The 25261-nt window shown below is 37.3% G+C and overlaps 1 protein-coding gene across 3 annotated transcripts; it reads right to left on the bottom strand.

Annotated features, from left to right (window-relative positions):
* Positions 1 to 288: 288 nt before the first annotated feature.
* GABRA6 (gamma-aminobutyric acid type A receptor subunit alpha6) lies at positions 289 to 25261 on the bottom strand. 3 transcript variants are annotated; one of them, XM_015642296.1, is made up of 11 exons: positions 24539 to 25261; positions 24270 to 24388; positions 23969 to 24036; positions 22544 to 22764; positions 22359 to 22441; positions 21627 to 21770; positions 21065 to 21217; positions 20777 to 20929; positions 17571 to 17830; positions 7715 to 7975; positions 289 to 2788 (listed from the first exon to the last, which is right to left on the bottom strand). In XM_015642296.1, exons 1-11 carry the CDS (start codon positions 24574 to 24576, stop codon positions 2738 to 2740), a joined length of 1551 nt encoding a protein of 516 aa, XP_015497782.1. In that variant the 5' UTR covers positions 24577 to 25261; the 3' UTR covers positions 289 to 2737. The 3 variants fall into 3 exon arrangements, with proteins under 3 accessions (XP_015497782.1, XP_015497783.1, XP_015497785.1); XM_015642297.3 differs by lacking the exon at positions 21065 to 21217 and having other exon boundaries at positions 24539 to 25257; XM_015642299.2 differs by lacking the exons at positions 20777 to 20929; positions 21065 to 21217 and having other exon boundaries at positions 24539 to 25258.

The following is a 25261-nucleotide window of genomic DNA, read 5'->3' as shown; positions in this document are numbered from 1 at the left end:
AACCAGAATATCCTTTCTACCAAGACCCACAGAAAGGTAAGCTGGTGTTGAATAATGTGCATCAGAGTGTAGTAGCTCAATGAAATTGCACATCCTCTCCCCACAGTGCCCTGCTTCACACACAGGAACAACTTCGCTTCTGCTCAGCAGGAGCAACTTCAGCTCCTGCTCTTCTTATTGCAGTACAGTCAAAAATAATGGAAGAAACCCACATCCCTTAATTTCCTTTTAAGTTGTGATAAGGAGAGAAATAGATATTATTTATTATAGTATTATTTATTTATTATTTATATTTTCTACAGAAATACATATGTATATATGCATACAGAAATATATACACATATATATATATATAACACCTTTTTCTATTTATCTGCCCTTTTACTGTCTTGCTTGGTTGATTAGTGTTTGACCATAACCAGGATTGTTAAGAAGTGACATTAATTGTAAGTAATTACATTTATTCTAAGATATAACTTGACATTGTTAACATTAATGATTACACCTGTGTGTCTATAAAGTATGTAACAGGAAAAATACACATTCTCTTCCTATGGTTTAAAAAGCTGAGGAGAACCAACCCTTCTCTGTCATATCCACATGAAAAGCTCTTTGGAAAAAAAAGCAGTCTTTCTGCTCATGTTGAAATGTGTTGTTAAATACCAAGAGCTACTCAAATACCAAGAGCTACTAAAACAATTTTAAGATGCTGATACAGCTTCCTAATCAGGAAGTTACCACCATTTTATACGTCAAAATACTACATTTCAAGGAAATAGTCACTTTGTAGTAACTCCCTGCATCTGCTGTAAAATTAATATTTAGATTTCTTTTAAGCAAAGACCAGATACAAAATTTAGCTCCTTTAGTTTTTACCATAGCTTTTAAAGATTTTCATTTTATGCATAAACCAGTTTTAAAATACTCTGTAAACTTTTACAGATATTAATGTACTCAAAATAGAAATTAGTCAGTGAAACAAGAATGGGTATAGTTACTAAAAAAAAAAAATTGTGTCCCTACAGCATAATTTGCTTTCTTTCAAAATAAAATGTATTTATAAATTATAAAATACTTGCCCAGTATACATAGTTTAATGTTTTCTTATAACAGCATATAAAGGCTGAAAATAGGAATTTTTTTCTCAATTTTAGTTTTAAAGCAAAATGAAGAAAGAATTCCATGCACTTACAAATACATCCAAGTGTGCCAGCCTGCAGACAGTCAGAAAAAAGCAAATTGCACATGTGACATCTCTGTATAAACAATATTTATTATGGAGTTGAATCCTTAAACTATTCCATTTAAGCCCTTGAGAGTTAGAGCACAGGGTGTACAGAAAGGATTTCCCATGATCATTCCAGCTGCCACACTAGTAAAAGCTCTTGAAATAGGAGGAGGAAAACAGCTGGGGCAAGGCCTTCAAATAGTTAAAATGGTTCTAGTACCAATAAAAGAGTTGATAACTTACTGGAATCAATCAGTCAGCCTGTAAGTATTTTCTCACAGGGATTAAGGTATTTGTGAAGACAAAGCAAAAGACCCTGAATATCCTGAATCTGTGCATTATTTCATGTTTCTGGTTAATTTTATCACATTATAATTTCAAGATAGGATGAGATCCTTAATTTTCATTTGGCTTCACATAAAACTTGTGTGCTTCTGACTCCTCCCAATGTCCATTACACCTGCAATAATTTAGTCTTGGTTTTGATTTGATTAGGCATATGTTTCCTAATTACATTCTTGAGAAGAACCAGTAACTGTGGTGAGAGTATCAAAATATTATTACCTTTAAACTCTGAAGGTGCTGGCAGTACTTTGGCTCTAGAAACCATTTCTAGGGAGTTTGCTACAGGCAATTCAGTAGAATCAGCTGATAAAAAGCTGTTCCTTAACTAGTTATCAAGGCCTGCTTCCAGGAAGTTCCCTTCTGGGAAATGCAAGCTGAAGGTAGCTGCATTTTTCTGTCTATTCAGCTTTAGACCTTGAAAACTCCCTGAAATTCCAGTCCTCCATTTCTAGATCCTGCTGAGAAATTGCTTGTTATTAGTCTGCTTGTACTTCAATGGTGACTTTCAACAAAGAAAGGTGCACTGTGTTAACCTACCAGCTAAAGCACACAAAAAATAGCTTGTATTTATTTTTTCTCTTGTATCTCATTATTTTTAAGTGTCATCTCAAAGATGAAAATTTAATTAAAAATTTTTAAGAACTAATCCCTTATCTTTTATATGAAAGGGTTAAAGCATGACAGAATTACAGCTCTTTTTCACATCCAACATTATTTTAGGTCAGTTTCAAGTGCTGGAAAACAGTACAACTCCTAAATTTTCAGTGAAACTATGCCAAGTTATACCATTTCAGAAACAGCTGAGTTTAGCAATCCTTATTCTATTAAAAAAACCCAAACCCTTTTATTGATGTTTCATATAAATATAAATATTCAATTGTTTACAAATGTTTTAGAACAAATAAATATTCTTTCCTTTGACAATTAGACAAGTAATTTAACAAGAACTTTTGTAGTAGAATCATTGTAAGAAATCTTGACAAAATATTAATTAGAACTCTAAGCAGTTTGCAGCCCTTGATTTGTCCAGAATTTGCATCCAGGTAATGTCCTATATAAATATTCCATCTGAAAACTGAGAGCACCTCTGGACAGACAAATCTTTTGAAGTCTCTGCAATCCTCTGTGACCTTGAGTGATTTCCTTGAAATCCTGGGATGTTCTTCAGTTGGGCTGAGGGTCATTTTGAAAATGCATTGCCAAAGGTTCAAAAAACTGGAAGAGAAGTTTAGAGAGCTTTAAGCAGTGGGTTGTTAACCATTGTTAACAACAATTGAGTTAACCAACAAACCCACATGATTTCTAACTCCCTCAGCAGACTCAAAATAGAACTGCATTACAAGGAAAATCCTCTTAGAATTTGATGCTCATTACCTGGATCATCAAAGCTCTGTTTTTAACTATGTATGGCAATAACTGTTCCTCCTAAACTTTATTTCTCCAGTGTTTAAACTAAAAAATGATATAATGATATGCACTACAAGCCTTATAATATCAATGTAATGAAGCTAAATACTTTTCCTGTTCATTCCTTCCTCTGTTCTTTTTTCCTCCCACCTGACATCATTAGCATCTTTGACTTATGTAAATCTTCTCCAGCCATCCTGCTATGTTCTCTGCATCCAAATAACATCCAGGACTCAGCAAATCTGGTCCATTCAGTGACTTTGTATCTTCCTGTGCTCCCAAATATAAAAGCTGGCCTCTGCTTCTTTTTCTGAATTTATCATAGAAATTTTAACATCATCTCCTTATCTAGGTTGATTCACTCCATCATTCCATGCTTTATTACATGAGAAACAATAATATAATGTTACATATAAAAAATAAGATAGATAAATTTAGAAACAAGTTGTGTAAGATGTGGTAGGCATGCACTGTGAGTTATATGGCAAAGGTAGTACTTGCAGCTCTTTACAAGGAGACTGTTTGCACTCTAAATCAAGCAAATTTGAAAATAGACTAAGTGTGCTATTCACCTACCAAGGTCATTGTCATAAATTAGTATTCAGCTCAAGGACTCAGGGAGATTTAAAACAGACAACAAAGCCAAAATATGCTGTATGACAAAATAAAAAGCTAGAATATCTTTTTCCTCATTTACCAGGAAGGTTTGCTCTTCTTTCAAGAACTTTTCTACTTATCTAATTTGGACAAATGTGTTCTGTTCATTACTGTGGAGAGCTTCTCATGGATGGCAGATATTACTGTACCCTACAGAAGAACATGAACCATAGAAATGTGCCTTTTCCATCACCCATGTATAAATCATGGGGATGCCACATCTTCAAACCTTCCACCTGATTTAATTGACCTTATAGACAGGGAGTAAGTCCTCTTAGAGTAACTCTGATTATTATTTTTTTCTATATACTAGCTATAGTTATATAATAGCTATAGTTAGCGCCTGTCAGCATTAACTTATAAAACCTGTTGAGAGAAAAAAGGGCTTATCTTACAAGTATCTTACAGCATTTTCTGTGGTCTAAAAACCTGTTATTTTATACATTCTGTAGTCCTTTGGTTATATTAACTTCTATCAATATGCAGTCTAACAAAATGCAGACACAGAACTTCACTAATTTAGCTTCTTTGTTTTGAGCAATACAATTTTCGTTCTGCAATGCTATTGCTACTCCCCAGTGCAAACCCATTTACACTGAAATATCTTATGTATCAAGTTGCACAGTGAATGACTGCTATTGAATAAGAATGTTTTCCCACTTGTTGCAATGGTGAATTGAGCCCTTTATTAAAATATTAAGACCAGAAGATTAATGCTGTCCCCATCCATGCATAAAAAGCATTCAGAACTACTTAATTTTAACTGCATTTTTTTTTTTTCATTTTTTTCTTTGGAGAATGGTGCTGTTTTGATTTCAAATATAGAAAAATATTATTCTTGCAATGAAAGTTTGCTACTAAGCTTCCTGGTTTGCAAAGCTTGAATTGATGTGGCACATATAGAAGTATAAATACAGAGTTCAGTCTAAGATACTTCTGCTGCCTGTCCAGTCCTGCCTGCCCTCCCTGTGAGGGTGGTGAGGCTCTAGCACAGTTTACTCAGTGAACCTGTGGATGCTTCACCCCTGGAAGTTTTCAGGATCAGATTGTACTGGACTTGGAGCAACCTGATCTAGTGGAAAGTGTCCCTGCCATGGGAGGAGTGTGGAATTCTATGATCTTCAAGATCCCCTCCAATCCTAACCAGTCTATGATGATAACATTCAAATGTTTTAAGGTGTACATTTTATTAAAAACATCTTCTTCTTTATACAAACTTCAAATAAAAAATGTCTGTGTAATTTACATACTCTTTAGAGTATTTAGTTTACATGTATAGTAAAGGTGATTAACCTGAAAATTATTAAATGAAAGGGGAAGAAAAAGTTATCCAAGGAGAACTTTGAAAAGTACTCAGTCCCCAAAGTTCTCATAAATCTTACGAGCTGCAATACACAAAAATGACCTTTTCATTTCTGTAACATATGGTCCATTATTTAAGCCATAAGAAAATTGCTTAGTATTGTACCAAACTAGTAACAAACAGCTTAGAAAAGAGCTCCCAATTCCATCCAACTCTGTGTCATTACACTTATAAGGCTTCTCATCCCAGCTGAGGCTCTGAGTCCAGAACATGAAGTAAAAAAACTGTTCTTGCTCTTCCTTCAAAGCCAAAGGAAGAGTCTGGCCAGAAAATAATGATAGGAGTTGAAAATGAAAATGACCTTTGATTCCAGTGCTAACAATCTGCTTTTACAAACAGGTTCATGACAGGCCTGATTTATTCTCTGTGTACCTCCAAAGAAAGTAAATAGCTCTTCAGTTTAAGCACATGAATTGGTGAATGATGTTCTGCTCTCCAAACTGCACTAACAAAAATCCTAGAAAGCTGCACTACAAGAACTGGTGTACTGGAAATTTGTTTATTTCAATTAATCAATTAGATATTTTCCTCTTTCTTTTTCTTTTAAAAAAAGTCCCATGAACTCAAAAAAGTAACTTTAAAAAGCTATTATATCTCTAATAATGCACAAAATACACTTTTTAAAATTGAATAATACTGTAAAAACATTAAATCTATTGGGCCTGGGGGAGCCAAAAATTAAGTTTAGCTGCCCTTGAAGCTCACCATGCTTTGTTCACCTAACTTTTGTATCTCCTCTCTTTGAAATGTAAAGCTTACATATTTTTAATATATTTTTAAAGCAAAAAGAATCCTGGTTGTTAAAAGTATCAACTGGTAAAACAACATTTGAATTAGAAACCTAGCAGTATATATCACAATTATTACTAGTTATAACTGAGTACACAAATCGGAAACTGTAATTTGGGAAGAAGAGCTTGGTCAAAAATTACACAACTGTTTATATTTTTCATAATTCAAAACACCCCAGCTGTCAATACTGTTCTCTTTTTTAAGTCTTGCTGCTGGGTTTCTGTCATTCTGTAATGCTACTATGTAACATAATTTCTGAGCTTTTGAGTATGTTTGTGAGCTTGCACAGTAGCATTTAAAAATATTTACAGTCAGCACTTAGTCCTAGACTTTGAAAGTATTTTAAAAGCCTGGTTCTAATGTTATTATTAATATACAATGTTTAGTGCAAATATTTCGTCACTACCAAGGGAAATGGCAAGTATGTTCAAAATATTTCTAGAACCAAAATGTGAATGGTTTAGTGAAATCACTGGAGTCTTGGCAAGCTACACACAAACAGAAGTTGTCATGATCACACATGAGCATTTTCCATACCTCCCTTCTCTGACTGAGATAACTAATTTGCACACATAGTCAATATTTAACAGCAAGATCAGTAACTCTGGCACAAATGCTAAATTTAGCACTGGGCAGGGTTGGAATGGCCAGGAGCTGGCAGCTGTGACCTCTTGAGAGACATCTGCAGGAACATTTGTAAGAGACAATGTCTCCTACCTTCCTGCCCTCACAATTCCATAGAAGCTGCCTGGCAGCACACTCCATCTCTGAGAGACAGCATTTTCCACATCATTCTGGTACCAGAAATGGGAGTCTGGTAGAGCAGCTGCCCTCTAGCAGAGGGAGGTGCCACCAATCAGCTCATCAGCACTGTCTTGTTTCCTCAGAACTGCAACATCTCTTGGCTGCCCACAAGATTTCCCTCAGCCTGCTTTACCTTTAATCTAGGAAATAAAGGTAGAACCTGATCCCCATTCATAACAGATTTCCAGCCTCTGTTTTTATTGATGTAGGGACTTTGTGCATTTGGTGCTATCTAAATACCATCATTATCTCTCTAGCTGTCCTAAATAAACTAAATGTACCAATCATACTGACTGCAATGTACAGTGAGATCCAAAACTCTATAGCAACGAGGCAAATGAATATATTTTTTACCAAGGAAATAGGACACCATTAACTTTATTTAGGCAAAAAGGGGAGAAAAATAGAGATTTAAAGCATTAAAGACTTATAAGTTTAATGACTGATTACTGACTGATTATTCTAGACATGCTCAATTTGCAGGGCACATGTCTCTTCACGTATCCATGACCTCATGGATATCTAAAGATGTAATCACCCTCTGCCTGATTCCAACAAACTTAAGCAAAGATTTTTCAGCTTTATCTGCATAAAACAATACAGTTATATGAAAAAAACAGGAAAATGTATTGAAATGTACAAAACTAGGGATACTTGATTCACAAACTTTATACTGCAGTTATTAATCCTTTATACTACATAACAAACTTTTTGGGGAGACTTATAGTACTAGCTCACTGAGAAACCCTTAGGATATTAAAGTTATCTCTTTCACTTCTTTGCTTCAACTGATATTTCTCCCATTCCTTGTAACAGGTTAGGAAATAGAAGATTTAAGATCAGTTAGTTTGCTAAAAATGACATCCTGTGCTGTCTTACAGAGCATTTTCTGCTCAGTGCAGCATGGTTTGGAGAGAAGTTTACATTTCCCCTCCTCAAACACCTTTCTGGATTGTACAGAGTGCTACAGCTGATTTTTTCCAGAAAGCATTCAAACAAATGTATTACTCAGAAAGGACTGATGAACTGAGTTGCAACAGTAAATGACCAATTGAAATAATGCTGGTCAAGTAAACATTACATATTATAGATGAGTATTCAGAAAACTCACTACTCACCTCCATAGTGTCTTTTGAAAGATAAACAACCCAGTACACCAGGTTGAATCCTGCAAAAGCCACTGGAAAGAGGATCCTGGAATACTGGTCTATTTTACTTGCACCTCCAATAGCTGGTGGTTGTGGTGGGGCTGGTGGAGGAACAGACAGTGGTTGACACTGGGATGCAGTATTTGATATTATGCTGGGTTCAGGAGATTGCTCTGCCTGAGATGCTATGGAGTTTACTCGCTTCTTCAGGTTAGAGTTGGAGTCAGAATGCTGTGAAAGAAAAAAGAACAGGAAAAAAAGGTGATATTTGGATACAGTCTTAGGTTTTGTGATCTTTAGGCTTCTTTCCACCTTTTAACTTAACTTTCTGATTTTATTGTTTCTTCTCTGCTATAGTGCAGTCTCAGAAAATCACAAAAATAATGCATCTATACAGAAGGTTATTTATCTTTATGGCCTAAAGCTTTGTTGTAAATCCATGAGAGAATATGTGCTTTTCATATTTTTAACATTGTGGTAAGTGGAAGCTCCAAGAGAGAAAAAGAAAAAATAGAGCTAAAAGGAATAGAAGGTAATGGTGTGTCTAAATTGCAGTAGGTTGGCATGATTGAAGTTTGTGTAGATATGGATCAAGATTCAACAAAACATCAATACAGGCTGGCTCAGGTGCAGTCTTCCCTGGCTGAATGCATTGATGAGCTTGGTAAACACTGAATGGAGTCAAACAGCCATGCAAGAACTAGAAAACTGCTGCACAAAAGGTAATGGACTAACTTTACAGCTGCTGAAGACATGAATGCTAAATTGTCCTATTGTTTTTTCTAGGATAAAATTTCATTTTTAAATATATCTCATAATTCCCACAGCACTTTCATGCATACAGCTGAAGACAAATATACTTAACTGTAATGGGACTATTTTTATTTTCATTTATGGTGAAATGAAACCAAATTACTCCCATATTTTGTGCAGTATTTGCAGCCAGATCCAATTACTCTTCAGAAAGCTGAATTAAAACTCTTATGAAAATTCAGCCAGAACTCAGGGACATGTAGAGTTTACCTCTCAGTTACTAGGCTAACATGTATATTCATTTTGTACATCTCTTTTATTTGGGGCCACATTGCCATTATTTTATTTTCACAAGAGTAGAAGTTAATAGAGTTCTTTTTTCCAGAAATGACTTAGGAATAGGATCTGCCACAGGCTCTAAGCCTGCTCTAATGGATATTGATTATCCACTTTCACAGTAGTGTCAAATAGGAGGAAATATTCAAAAACCTTGCTGCTACTGCCATATCCCAGGATGACCATTAGTGGATGCATAGCAGCAGCTATAAGACTCATCTAATGCCTGAGAAAATACAGAAGGATGCTGAGAGTGACTTTGTTGTTTGTTTTGAGACGAAGTGCTGTCACGTTCTGTTAATATGGAGCTTAAGACTAAAACTTTGTCCATAAAACTCATTTCCCAGATGAAAAATCTTGTGCACAAAATCACACAATATACACAGATGTTCTTGGATTTGAATACAAAGCTTTTTTGGTCAGCAGAATGAGATGACCAATTGACTGCAGCACATGAGGGAAGTCTTGGACAACGTAAGTAAGTTGCAACATAACAGCACATAGGTCTATAGTAAAATGGGAGACTAACATTGGAATGTTTCTAAGGTAGAAAAATTCTATTAAATAGTCAATTTCCAAAGTCATTCACTGGGAGTAATTTAATGACAACTATTCACTTAAATGCAGTGTGCTGTCAGCATTTTTGGGATTTATCTTGCAGGATTTCTAAGCATGGGAACAGATTTTAGTCAATCAGAGAAATGACTGAGTCACTAAAAGGAAAGGAAGTGTTTTCTGCTATACATTGTCCATACTTCTTGGGCCATGATTTCTTTATAACAGACTAACCTAGCAGAACTGGTATCACCTGACTTAAAATAGTTGTAACAGGAATTATCCTTACAGAAGTCATTGTTACTGTCCAAGAATCAGAACAAGTGACATTTCTACAACAGGATGCCAAGTTCTGTTCACGAATTAATGGACTGGTATCCAATTAAAATTAGGGTGAGATGGATTCCTCACAGCTGATTTTAGTCTAAATAAAAGGTGAAGAGAATATCATCTACTTCCAAAGGGAAACAGCACTTTTTCTGTATGTATTTCCTTTACCTATTGCCCTTTTTCTTCCCCTAAAACCAATCACTACTTCCAGTTTGCCTTCTATACATTGTATGACTGGTGTCATGTTCTGAATGGGTATTAAACAGCATTCCTGCTCTGTGCCTATCTGGAACACAGATGTTTAGTTTTGTATTTTCCAGTAACACAGCAATCAACAGACAGATTTAAATGGAGGATGATCTACAGATGTGTCATAGAAACAGAAAGAGGGTTATCCATGTCCACTTGCCCTAATCATAATAATCTATAAACAGACTGGCTGGCTGAGCCTGCCTTCCTGCTTTCACTCAGGCTCTGTTCTACTTTGCCTGCATGCCCTGCTTTCAACAGAACTGTGCAAGCTATAAGGTATCTTGCTCTTCAATTTACTGTGGAATAATGACATTTTGTGGACACTATGTGGTTCCTAAAAATACAAGTGTTAGGTGAATCTTAGCCCTTTTTATCTACAATATTCTGGTACAAGGTAGGTCAAATTCTATTCTGGATTATTTGAGCATCAATCAGAAATTACAGTGCTGAGGTGACAAAGTTAATAGTAAGTAGAAAAGATGTAGTGTATGGTCCTTGGATGACATTTAGTACTGAATATTTAGAATATATATATTTAGAATGTGGAGGTAGTAAAACCTTTGTGATAATCTGAATAGGCACTTGTAAAAGTGTAATCCTAGTCATTTTATTTATATTTATTAAATCTTATTTATATAGAAGGAAGATTGCTAAAGCATGAGGATTATCTCACTTTGATTTCATCTCAAGAAAAACCCTGACTAAGTTATTTACACTCTCTTTAACAGTCCTGTGTCCCCATAACAGCGAACTCAGGGTTAAGTCTATTTTCTTCTAAATCCCTACTCAGGATACGGAAATCTAAGTCCAAATTTATCTCAGATGTGTAATGAGGATGTTTCTCAGCATGGGAGTTGTTTATAGACCAGACTGCTGCCCCAGAACCACAACTCATATTTTTCATTGGAATTCACTGCTAAACCAAAAAGGGGAGGCAGTGAGGAGACCATATAATTTCTTACTCCAGTTGTTCTGAATGCTAACTCTTAACAAAAAATGCAGGTACAGTGATTTGTCCATTATATGTAGATTTAACTTCTTCTTTTGACAAAGATTACATACAATAACATCATGAAATGTTAACAAAAGAAAATGGAAATGAATAGCCTATTTTGCATAGCTCACAAAGCCAATCACTCAAGTAAGGACTGTTTTACAAGTAGCGAGAACAAGAAGCCTGAGGCATGGCACACTGTGTCGTAAGGAAATAATGGATTTTCTTAAGTTACTGAACCTTGATTCAGAGAAGTGCTCTTTCACTCATCTGGAATGTTAGTCCCATCAGGCAATTAAACTTGCAACTCTGTATGAGTAGGCAGTGACACAGAACAGATTGCCAGTTCGTTGTTTAATGTGAGACACCATCACACTGGACTAGACAAACACTGGTATGTAGACAGTAAGGTATAGTCTGACTTCTTATTAAGCTTTTGCAGCCAAGCTATCTCATCCCCTGGAAAGCTCACAAAGCACTCTCATCCTGTGTATAAAGCTCTGCTCTCTCACAGTTCTCCTTAGTAACACCAGAATTTGCTTATACTCAGAATATCTCAGGAGGCTCTCACCAAATTTCTTGCCTTCCAGATCTGAAAATATACGGCATACATAACCTTGGAGTAAACAGGATTCTTTGTCTGCTCTTTCTTATGCTTTCCTGCATGCTAACTGTGATTTATGAATGCACTTTGTTCTTATGTTTCTTTCCCTCAAGAGATTTCTGTAATTCATATTTGTAGAATTCTCTTCTCTGTTGCTTTGTACTGCAAATGCATGTTCTCACTATCAGTTTATAAGTAATTCTTATATATGCAACCCAGATACTGGATAACTTTAAACAAATGAATATCTCTATGTCCTTCCTTATCTCTCTTTTACTCACATCTCCTTTTCTTGCTAGCAATGCTGTAAAAAGAGGTTCATGAGAATAAACTCTAAAAGTTTAGGTAAAAATAATGTGTTGTTTCTTCTTTTCTTCATAGTTTTTTTTGTTTAATGACACTGAACTTTCCTAAAACACACACACAAACCAACCTAGAACCAGAACTCAGCATCTGTAAAAGACAGAATGCCTAATTGAATATGTAACGTTTTTTGCTTCTGCTCATTAGTAGATACAGTTTGAGTAATTTCAACCATCACAGACATAACAGCACATGATAGTGACTTATCTCCAAAATGGGGGTGTTAAACATGGTTTAGCCCCTACATCCACCAGGGTGATCTGTGAAAACTCTCCCCAGCTACTGAATAATCCATATGCAGCACTTTCCAGCAGGCAAATTCATTACAGTGTGTATCATCTTTTGGCCATGTACTAAGGAACCTCATACAATACAGCTCTGTGCAGTTTCAGTATCCCTCTATGGCAGAGATTCATTATAAACCCTAATTTGAAAACTTCTTTGAATGTCTCATCTGTGGGATCTGATTTAAAAAAATGGCTATTACAAATAACGTGTATTGTTTATAAACAGTGTCCTGCATAATCAAAAGCTGAATATAGTTTAGAAGTTATTAATAGGCCTAGTTTTAGGCATCTCTTTAGAAATTTTAAGTTACCTTTGCTAGAAACACTGAGGAAAAACATGAAGACTTTTTTTCATAATTTTCTACCCTAGTAAAAGGGTTAAATCACTTAGGTTAAATTACTCACTTGGAGCATGGTAAAATCATGTTCAAATTCTTTCTTAACCTCCAGGAACTGAAATTTACTTCTCTCAGAATAAAGCCTAAACACCAGGTGAAGGTGAATAAGGGGAAAGAGGCTGTTACCTTATTACTTCAGAGCTGTTTTATTTTGCATGGAAAAATCTAAAGATCTATATAGTCAGGAAGCGTAACTGAAAACTACTCAATGCCCATTGTATTAAAATTGCTGTCATATAAACCAGATATGCAGTAAGGAGAGCAGAGACTGGAACCCTGGTCATTCTCTCTTCAATGGGAATGTGCTATGGCAGAGTTTCTTCCTAATGTTTGTTATTTGTAGCATGCCAGAAAGAACATATAATTGGCAAAGAGCCTCTCTGCTGTCAAAATACATTTTTACATTAAACAGATTTAAGTTTTCAAAGCCACATTTGGCTCTTAAATCTGTCAGTGTCTGTCCATATGTTTTTTCCCTATAATTAAATTTACCTTATTTTGTTCTCACTACCCTCCTGCAAAAAAAGTACTGGGATTAGGCCTCAATGTTCTCAGTAAAGACTTTAAAGCATGTAGCTGTTTCTAGGATGATACCTAAAGGGTGGCTGATGATCCAGATACAAGTACTCCGTTATGCCAGGATACTCATTAAATATATTCAATACATTCCAACATAATTATAGGAAACTAAATCCTCTATACCAGTGTCATATGGCTGCTCTGCAGCTGGCCAGGGTTGTAAAAGTGAATAAGAATCCTTTTTGTTTTGAAACAAGACTGGAGGGAGAAGGAAGCTCTCCCAGTGGTATTTCACTGCTCTGTGCTGATTTCTGTTAAAACATGAGGTCTTTTAGAACATAACCATAATCAAGCTGTTATTGGGCAGTAAACTCTTCTTTTACATGTAGCCTCTCACATGGAAAGGATGTCTTTTGATCCACAGGGTTACTCCCTGACCATCCCACACAGCATTACTGCAAATGTTGTGCTCCACACACTATCAGCAATTCCCTTCCCCTGCAACTTCCAGGACTTGGATCTTCCTAGGAAAAGAAAGCCATCAAGAGGAAACAATGCAACTGATGTAGAAAATACACATTTGAAATGCATTTAAAAGCTAAATGCCATTATGGTTGTATATGTGTATGTATAAGGTGTTTGGTTTTGACATGCTAAAACCAGCTTGGTCACCACAGGAGTAAGAACAGGTTTATGTCAGAGTCCAGATGAATACTCAGCTTGTTGCCATCGTGTTCTGCAGTGGAACACCCATAGTTTTGTACTTCACACAGGGATTGCCTGCAGCTGATGAAGAGAGCAAGCCAAATCCTGCCCTCAGTTACCTGAGGTAAACAGAGAGGCTTTCCTGGAGTCAGCCCAGGCCTGCTGATCTCCCATCTCTCTGCTGAGCACATGGTCCCAGCCTCATCTCTCTTACTGAATCCACTACAGTTCAGTGGCTGCAGCATTTTCTCCTACTTTCATTCTACAGTAGAGCAGAATTTAATCTTCTGACATATTTATTTTCTGAGAATACAGTGTTTTTGGCTATATTATAAAAACCTGCTTAAGAGAATTTAGTTTATTTGAATAAAGCAAAATTTTAAATAAAATTAACTAAATTGAAGAGGAAAGAAGGTTGCTTGATAATATTTTAAATTTGTTTTTTTTTTCAAGAAACATTTAATCTAGAACTAAAAAAAAAAGAAAGAATATATTCTGTAGATACGTTCATCTTGATTTTAGGCCCTTAATTACACAGGAAAAGTTTCTAACTGGTTTTGGAACTCTTTTCTATTTTTGTTTATACCTAACCCGTTTATGCCAAACTCCCTGGGCTTCTCTCATACGGTACTGGGTCTACTTGTCATACAAAAAGTACTGGTTCAGACATCCTAAGGTTATTCCCATCATGATATCCTTAATTCTCTCTTCAGGCAAGTTAAAATAATAGATCATTAAAAACACGTAGTCTGTGTGTTATTCTCAGTGTCACTGCTGGTAGCAGAGTTCCACTGGCATTTGTACAGCCATAAAAATTCCAAAGTGCATTTGACTTTTCGTTTTATGAACGGACTATCTGAAACCAAGTAAACCTTTAAGCCCTCATGTAAAAATATCAGCTGACTTCTAAAAATGCAAAAGACAGCATTTTTGACACAGTTTACTACCTTATATATAGGTATATGTATACACCTATATATATACATATACCTAAAATTATCACAACTTTTATGCACTGAAAAATCACACATAAAAATATTACAACCACAAAATAGATGGAAAATTTTACTATGCTAACTAAAAGAGTTAAAATAAATTAAAAAGAAAAAAAAATCTATAGATTAGAAAAGGCACCAAAGTACAGGGTATGGAGAAGAAAAAATGTTTTTAAAATCAAATAAAGTAGACTTCTAAAAATAATGTGTAAGGTATGGATTCTCTTAAGCTTTTATTTCTAGTGACTTGGAAGTTTTAGAAGAGAGGCAGAGAAAATGAGGAGAAGAGACAAAAAGAACAGGAGAGCAAGATAAATTATCATAGAGGTAAAAAATAAGAATTGGGCACTGTTAGCAATAAAAAAAAAAATCCAGAAGGAAAAGAGTTGAAAGGATTTAGAGGCAAACAACTGGAACAAGTTGGGGAATACAGGGAAACAAAGAGTAAACTGGGAATTCAGGAAGGACTTCCTAAACCTACACTAAGAGAGAAATTGAGTACACTGTGTGCCTTACTTAAAAATAACTGCTGTAGGTCCAGTAATGTAGCTATAGAAGGCTCAGTGAGAATGACAGTCCTGAGGAAATGGTCATACATTCATGCAATCAGCCTGTGTGTGATTTGTCTAATTTAAATTAGACATCTCAGGTCTGCTTCATATGAAATTATATCACTGACTGCATTATATCTATTGATGTGACAACGTACAAAAGCTCCTTCCTCCTTATCTCTACCAAAGGAAAAAAAAGGAAAAAGGAATGAAAAAAGAAAAGCTTCTTAAAATCTGTTATCCTATAATCACCCCTTTTTCCCAGAATGCCCTTCCAGAAGGGAACCTTTAAATCCAATAGCTAATTCTTCTAGAAGCCTTTTTTACTACATCATCTTGCCTTCAATTTTAAGTACCCTTCATTTTTAAGATCTCACTGAGTTTGATCTTTCTGTTACTGCAGTTCTCCTGGGAGAAAAGAAGTGGTGAACATACAGAGCTTGAAAATGATTGTCTTGCTTTGAGCAAGATCAGGTCTGTAGAATTTTGTGGATGTTGAGGGATGTTTTAGAGACCGAGTTTACTTTAGGACCTGAACGTTTTGGGATTTAACATTCTTCTAAATCTGTATGCTGTAAGCTAGATGTCAGTAATTTTCTTGAGCAGATTGTTGCAGGGGGCTTCCTAGATATGTATTTTATTCCTTGATGCCTTTTTTTTTTTTTTTCTGGTTTTTACTTGGAAATGCTAACAAGCTAATATTTACAAAACAGGAGGAAGTGTCTTCAGTTTTGCTCTTTGTTTATTTATGGCTGAAGACCTTGATAAGAAATTTGAGTCTTTTAACTTCTTTATCTTTTTTTATTCATTTGTTCAACAGAAATATTATATTTGGTGCTCAGCTTGTTCTGCTGTGATTTGTAGACCATGTATATCTGGAGGAGCCCTATCTTCAGGAACAAGTTCTTAGCTTATCTGGGCAGAAGCAGAAGATTATTTTTTGGAACAGTTGCTTTCCTGAGACTGGGAATGTGAAGAAGATGACAGCAGTGGCTGTGAATGCACCAGCAGGACATGCAGAGTCAGTCTAACTGTTTTCCTAGTGCTCAGCAGGGACTTCATAAAAACAAAAGTAGTAATTGTTTTGTTTTTTTCTTTCTAGTAAACCCTATGATTAACTCAATAAGGAGGTGTGTGAAGTACAGGTCCAAGCCATTGTTCCTCTTCAAGATCTAGTAGCTATCAATATTTTCTTCATGCTATATAAAACCAGGTGAACTTTTTGGGGGTTTTTCTGATAGCTTGTCTTCCAAAAGAGTCAGAAAAACTTATCAATTATGATTTTAATAGTTTGAAAGTACTTAAATGTTGTAACTTTAACTGCTATTTATCACCAAATGTGGAAAAAATTACTATATGGTGGGTAAGATGTTGCCTTGATATGGGCATCTCTTAGATTGACTTTCTTACACAATTATAGATTCAGAGGTTTTCCAAAATGTCATTCAAATCCAGTTATTTCTCTAAAAGTGGAAATCATGGTGATAGTAAAACTGATTTTGAAACAGGAAGGCCATAGTGATATATATACATTAACATATGTTGTCAGACAGCATTCATGATTTAGCATGAGATTTACAGAGCAAAATTTGCAAGCAATTCTGACAGTTTTTTTGATACTGGAATGAATTCCTGTCTTTCACGTGTACTAAAACCTATCCTTCATTTATGGCTTTTTTTTTCTCAAGCTTACACCAACACAGATTTCATAAAGGTAACAGATGCCAAGTTTATGTAAAGGCTAATTACCCATCTTCCAGATGACTCATGTATGGTCTGTACCCTTGTACTACAGTGATTCCATAATCATCTGGCCAATGCACATGTTCATTCCATTGTACACTGTCCCACAAATTCTGCAGACTTACTGGGAACCACAGCTGCCTTACCACACTGCCTATAGCATTGCTCAAGAGAAGTACCAAGGACAACAGTTGAATGGCTTTCCTTAAATATCTTGCCAAATAAACACCTCTCCAGAAAATCATATTGCAAATTTAAATAAACAGTAAAAATAAATGAAGTATTTTCATTTTCTTCAATCAGAACAATGTCTTTGATAAACAGACACAATCTGGTTACATAATCTGTTTCAGGTTAAGATCACTTTAATATTGTTTTGCATTCACTATTTCATCTGCCTGTTCCTATATGATGCTTATTATCAGAAAAGCAAGCAATTACCGAGACAATCTCGTCCTCTGCCGGTACAGTTGCTGCTGATAGTGCTGCTGCCAGTGCTGCTGCCCTGGCTGCCTTCCTCATCGCTCTCTGAGTCTGGAGATTGGTGAAGTAGTTGACAGCTGCAAACTCAATAAGTGCAGAGAAGACAAAGGCAAAGCACACAGCTATGAACCAATCCATGGCGGTGGCATAGGACACCTTGGGCAGAGAATGGCGAGCACTGATGCTTAAAGTGGTCATTGTGAGAACTGTAGTGATTCCTTGAAAACAAGAAGAGGAAATAGGAGGCATTAAAACTTTGCTTCAGCCCTGCTACTCTTAAATTCAAATATATGAAAAAAAACCAAAGCACAACACCCTTTTTGATTTTAGCTGTCATCCAACATCCCAGCTAACCAACAAAACTCAAAGCATTTTGTATCCTGAAATAACTCATGTATATTGGATTCAGCATCTAAAAGGTCTGCAAAAACTTCTTTAATGCATTGAGCAGACTGAAAGGCAGGGTAACAACATTCTATGTGGTGCTGCTTCTTAGAATTGTGATAAACATGGCTGTAACAAAATCCAGGCTCAAAAATATGAAGATTTTCCTTGTGGGGCTCATAAGTGGAATGTTTGCAAGAAACCTGGATTCCCATACTGTCAGTCCCCAACAGTCATCCTTTCTCCTTTCCCCTGCTGTTGGATAAGGCAGATCATGGCTTACAGAATGCTCACTAAATCAGCCAAATTCTACATTGAAAACAGTCAGAGCACAATCCAAACATTTCAAGTAATAATGCTGTGGTCCCCTGAGCTGTTGTCTTTAATCACTGGATACATTTTTTAAGATTCACTAAGTGTATCTTGATTTGAAAGCGCCTGTAGTTACAAATAGGGAAGGACAGAAAAGCTACTTCTCTAGAGCTGCTTATCTATTTTCACAGAGTAAATCTGGTCATGTAGCTCATGGACCCCATGGTGTTCTTCACATGAATTCATGAATTTATTCTTTCTATGTTGAAGTGTACAGCATTAATAATGTAGGAAATATACCGACTTCCTGCTGCTGCCTGATACATGCAAAAAATGCAAGAACTCAATCATTTACATACAAGCCTCTGTGACTCATATTTACTTATAGAGTTATGCCTGCTAGAATGCAAAAACTGCTGGTATTTAAAGACAGCAAGGTGGAGAATATTCTCTTCTCCTATTTTCTGCTATTGGGAAAGGGTAGGTGGTGAAGTAAAAGAAGTAATGTCATATTTTAATGGTCATGTTGAGTTGATGAAGCAATATGCTATGAGTGGTGCTCAGAGGAAAGGATGCAGTGTCATAGCATATTGCAGCATCCAGAGAGGGTGACATTATTTTCAGTTTCTCTGCAACTCTTTCACATGATGTGACTTGCCAGCTGTCATAGGTTAACTACATCCCAATGTCATTATTTAACATGTTTTAATGAAATACAAATAGGAGATGGTATAGAAAGACGTAGGATCTCTACTTCTCCCAAATCTGCCAGACTCATAATATGAATACAACTATACTGAGATGTATTTCAATTTCAAAGGTCCAGAATGAACTTTTTTTGAAATGATGTGTGATTGGATTAGAATCAGTCCATGTGCTAGTTAGTAATAAAATTGATATATTCTGTGTCTGAATAAAAACTTACTGCAGCAGGAATTTAAATTAGGAATAGATATCCTATTCTATTACAGATACAGATAAAAATTCTCTCAGTGTGGAGTGAATATTGATGAAATGCTCTACACTGTGGAAAGCTACTTCATCAAACTGAATACCAAATTACAGTTGGTAAACTGTGTAACTGCTGATTGTTTACCCTTGTCTTTACACTTTGAACACTTCTTGGTAAATTTTGAAGAATATGTAAAATAGTGCAAACACTGAAATCTGATAACTGGCATCCATTTTGGAGGTAAACAAAGTCCTTAAATTATTTTGTGCTGAATACTGGTTTAGGCACATTGTTATTTTTCTACTATTAATTCCTCTTCTCTCAAACTCAGTTTTGGGACTTAAATGTAACAGCAGAAAATTATAATTCAAGTATTTGCAACATGATGCAATTTAAACCTTCTCCATTTTAAAACTTTTATTTTTCACTGAAAAAGACCTGAAGTCTTTTTTAGTCACAAGGAATTTGCCCTTTTCCTTAGATTAAGGTATTCAGAATCCATAGGATTTTGAATGAGTCAGGACTAGAAATTCAGACTGCCCTGTCAGAAATACAAATGGAATAAGGATTGAAATATTCTTTTAAAATGCTAACTTCACTATTTTCCACAATACAGAAAGGTGTTTATTTTACTCTTTCCATAAAATGCTTTCTCAGGTCCATGTTACTCTTCAGTACAACTCCTAAGAGCTGTTATTCCAGTGTTTGGGGTGTTTATATATGACCAAATCAGCTACAGACCTACTTGCACATCTCTTCAAGCATGTACAGTTACCTTCCATGCCCACTGTGTTGCAAATATGTTTTCTCAAAATGTAGAGGATGCAACTCTACAGTCCAGAGATGCAACATGAGGCCAAATCAGGTAGCATCATATCTGGAATATAAACCTCATATATATGTATGAACCAGGAGACTCAAAGCTTTGAGAGTGTTAATTCAAATCACTGGAAAGAAAAAAAAGGCCCTGCCATGCAGTATGGATACATCTTTCTCATAACTTCAGCCTGTGCTAGGGATATTATTCATCTCACTGATTTTTATCCATTTAAAGCTCTTGTTAGTTGTTTAGATTTCTTTGTAGCCAAGGAGAAGAGAGCACTCCAAAATTAGTGTTAGATGAGGAGGTACCTTACATCAGATAACTCCATCCCATGTGATTTTTTTAACTTTTAAAGCTTTGACTCATATTGATTTCACAAGACAATAATCCACAGGAAAAGAATCCGATTTAAAAAATGAAGAGGTTGATATTTACTTTGAAATTGTCCCTTCCTGCACACAAAAATATATTGAAAATCACAATAAACAAGTCTGGCTAACCAGAAATTCTGAGTCAAGAATTTTGACCCTCACAGGCAAATTAACTATCATCTGGTTCCACTTCAGTATTTACTTTTGCTTATTGAAACCTACTAGCTGCCTTTCGTAATCCTCCCTGGATTACAGTATCCGATTGATACAATGAATTCAATACAGTGAATGAAATGAATGACAAAAAGGAAAACACAAATACCAGCCACGGTTCTTGCTGGAACAGATTCTTTGTTGATCCAAAACACAACCTGAGACAAGACCACAGTCATGATGCATGGAATGTATGTCTGAATGAGATAGTAGCCTATTTTCCTTTGCAGATGGAAATAGAGCAGCTGGAGTGAATATTCACCTAAAACAAACAAGTAATGAAAAGAATAAAGGAATGAATGAATGAATGAATGAATGAATGAATGAATGAATGAATGAATGAATGAATTATGATAGATGTGATGCTGAGCTGTTCAAAAACCTTAATGCAGCATACCAAAAACTGTCCTGGCTGGAACAGACTCCTTGTTAATCCAGAAAGACACCTGAGAAAGAATGACTGTCATAATGCAAGGAGTGTATATCTGTATCATGAAGTAGCCCATCTTCCTTTGCAAGTGGAAATAAACTGTCATGATTACATATTCACCTGTCAAGAGACAAGTATGTCAGCATTATTTTGGCAACATGTGAGTGAACGTTATTGGCTTAAACCAAACATAATATGTTCTGATGAAATCACAGACCTCCTAGTGCATAATAAAAATAAGCTGCTTAAAAAAAGGTAAAGTGACCTTATGGAAACAAAGCAGAATAATATTCATTTTATGTAATGTTTTTACTGGGGTGGAGTGGCAGTAGTAATTTTTAATCTCATGAAAAATTCTGTGTTTGATGAGACTGTATTGAAAAGAGACAATGTTAGAGTCTGTCCAAGGGTTTTACTTTTTAAAATGGCAAAAGATAATTAATTTCATTCTATATGACAAAAAAATACCCTGTAATTTATTATCAAGATGTTCCACAACACCAGTAGTTTCCACATGGCTCCATCTTACCTGTGTTAGATTTAATTGTTTCACTAGATACAGTTTGTCCTATGAGGTCATACTGGAGAAGACTGGAAGACTCCTGTGGTACTTCTACTGAATGCAATGGTCCTTTTTTCCAAGTATAAATTATTTCACTTTTTGGATAAGCATCTGAGTAACAGAGGGGAAAATTACCATTACTACTTATTTATTTTATAAGCAATTGAAAAAATAAGTAGAATAATCCCGTTTATAGTTCAAATGCCCACAGCAACATGCATCCTACTCTACTAAGTTCATAACCTCATTAATGAAAAAATCTTTTAAAAAAAACAACAATAAGAGAATGGCTGAGGTGGGACCTGAGAGGAAATAGCTTTCGCTTCTTAATTTGCGATAAACCATAACCATTGATACCCACAGCTCAACTAAATATTTTCAAAATTGATTACCACAGACTACATATTTTCAAAATTACAAGTAATACAGTTAATGTAGCAGAGGTTTTATGATTTTTTGAAGGACCAACTTTGACTACCAGAAGTGTAAAAGTAATAAACAATAAAACATGCTTCAACAGTCACCCTTCAGTGAATAAATCCCTGTCCATATGAATGGTCTGAGTCTCAGAGAAAGAAGTAGAATTCTAGTATAAAAATACAACTTAAAATTTCAGCTATGTCACTGATATCTTAGGTTCTTCTGAACTTCTGACCAAATGTGTTACTTGAACAAACTGAAAGAGACAGAAAAACTTACAGCTTCCAAATTTCAGTGGACAAGCATGTCCATCCATTGGGAAGTTCACCAACCGCATAGGACAATCAGCATTAATGGTTAGTCTAGAATACATAGTTGTAGATAATGAAAAAATATGGTATATAGGAAAATGCTGATAGAATCAAAAATACAGGTCAACCAAAAGCAGAAGAAAAAGCTCTCACCTCATTGTGTAAAGAATAGTTCCATTCTGCATAATTCTGAAAAGTTTGTTAGGAGTTGTCATATTGTGAGCAATTGATTTTTTTCCATTTCTAAAAAATGTGTCTGGTGTCCAAATTTTACTGACCATTAAATTGTTCAGTCTCAAAATTTCAGTTGGCCCACTAAACTTCAACCTCTCATCAGTCCACGTCTGACGAAAGAAGACATCCATTGTGTATTCCTATGGAAAATAAATAGGGTTGACTTCTGCATAAGGGTCTGCAGTCCCAAGTGGCTGTGGGGACAATAACTCCATGACACAACCAACACACGTCAGTAGCATTTCATTTAATGCTTAAACACTCAATCCTATTATCATTAAGTAGTTACTAAAATAAGTCATCCATTAAAGAATAGTTACAAATGAATCAGTGAACAGAAAATTTGACATGAATAAGGAAATAAACAACCCTCATTGTACTCTTATAGGTAATAATTTAATTCAAAGTGACTGAGGTCTAAGGAAATATAAATGCCTAGCTTTCAAAGTGCAAGACCAAACTATCAGTGTTTAATTGCCAGAAACAAAAAGACATGCTCAGTGACTCTTCTGCAGCTTCCTTTGGATATTCACAAAGGACTGATCTGAGTCACAACACAGTAGGATTATGGTGTCAAGTTAATATTAATTGATGGGACTTTTTTCCAATAATTCTTAGTAATATTTTCACAAGTTTTTATAAAAGGGCCCTCTGCAGAAGTTGCTTAGGCAACAGCTAAACCTGTCAGGGCAAATTTTGTAAGAATGCAAGGTTATGCCATCTCTCTTAGACTGACTGACTAAGAGCAGGGGAAAGCTTTGGTAGTACTTGGAGCCCCAGTTCTCAGCCTGGAAACTGAACTTCAGGCTGAGGTGAGCTGGTGTTAGAGGCGTGCACAAGGGCAAAAATAGCAGCCCGAGTCAATATCTAGAAAGGGAGCCGCAATGCCATCCTCACTTCCGTGACTTCATATATTCCTGGGGGTTACTGCTGTAGTTGCCAGAGTTCACCCAAGTCTGCGGCTGCCTGAGTTTGGGGTCACCCAGCATGAGCCGAGGCAGCTGGGTCAGCGATGGCACCAATTCCCTGCCGCTGCTCACTCGGCTGCCTCCTACAAGGCAGCGTTCCGCAAAGCTGTGCTGGGACACGGCTGCTCAACATCTTCTTCGTAAGGTTAAAGAGGCATCTCCTATGGCCCTGGCCCTCCCTTGAGGCTGTGTGTGTCTAGCCCCGGCTGGCGCGGCCGGGAAATAGCTGTATGCAGCTCTGGCCAAACTGCTCTGCTGGGCCCTAGAGATTGTCAAAGAGATTAAGCCTCGTAATCTGCTTTAATGACGGTCAACTCAGATGCCAGCGTAATGAATCCCAGGAAAACAGAGCAGGGGCGGCGAGCGGGTCCCTTACCATCTCCACGTCGGACACCGGCCCGAAACTGGTCACGTAGATGTCGGTCTTGACTTCTGTCACGGCGCCTGCGGGACACGGAGAGGGGCTGGGAGAGGAGCGGGGCTGCCCTGTTCGAGGGCAAGACCCGGGGGCTGCGGGGCAGGGACAGCTTTGCTGCTTTGCCGCAGCTTTTGGGGCTCCACCGCCTCCCTCCTGTCACGGATGCGGGACGAGCCGCTCCTGCCCGGGGCAGCCGAAGCGCCGCCGTTCGCCCTTCCCCACCCGCCGGCTCCCCGAGGGGACGGGGCTTCCCCGATACCTCCAAATCCCGGTCGGAGCCTGTTGTCGTAGCCGTCCAACAACTTGTCGAGGATCCGAGTGATGTTTTCCGAATAGAGGTCCGCCCCGTCGCCTTGGTCCCCCAGCGCCGTCCCCAGGCTGCGGGGAGAGGCGAGGCCCCCTCAGTGCCGAGGCCGAAGTCGCGCCTGGCGAGGCCCCGGCCAGCGCGGGGAGGGAAGAGCCCCTCGCCCGCTCCTCCGGGCTGCGGACAGCCCTCGGGGGTCGGCGTGGTGCCGGGGTCTCACTCACCTCACAGCGACACACGTCCAGGCGAGCAGCAGAGCCATGCCGCAGGTGTGTGCGGGGACGCTCAGGAGCCCTCAGACCCGTCAGCTGGAGCCGGTGTCGGTGCTCATCCTTCCCCTGTGCCCCGGGGCTCGGCCGGGTGAGGTTCTGGGAGAGCCCGGCTGGCTCAGGCCCGGCCCCGCGGCCCTGGGCCGGCCTCTGCCCGGGGTGGGGACGTGCGGGGTGTCCGCGGCCGTGCGTGTCCCTTGGATTCGCCACCGCCGTTCAGCCTCATCTGACTGTTCCAGGGGGGGAATTAGGGTTTGAAGGGACGATGCGCGGTCGGAGAGCAGTGACAATAATCGAATAAGGCATTAGGGGAGATTAAAAGGAAGAAATCCACTGCTAGTTTTGGCATGGAATTAGCAGGGACCCGTTAGGAAATCTGGAAAAGCTCTGGCATCTTGCTGATAGAGATTATGTTAGAAATGGCCTCAGCTTTTATTATGTTTATGGTTCACATGGAGATTATTATGCAGCTTCTACATCATTAGAACTTTGGCGGGGAGGGGGGGAACCCTACAGTTTACAATTTACTGGGAGTTTTAACCTTTCTCAACAGTTTTCCTGTTGATCAGTTCTTCAGAATTGTACAGAGATCTCCAGTACCTAAACGTTCAGATCTGGACATTGAACACTAAAAGTTGGATACGGTTCAGATTTCTAGATTTGTTTGTTTGTTTTTCT

Source organism: Parus major, chromosome 13, assembly GCF_001522545.3.
Source record: "Parus major isolate Abel chromosome 13, Parus_major1.1, whole genome shotgun sequence".
NCBI lineage: Eukaryota > Metazoa > Chordata > Aves > Passeriformes > Paridae > Parus > Parus major.
Note: the sequence above shows the minus strand (reverse complement) of the source record. Positions and strands in the feature narration are given on the sequence as shown.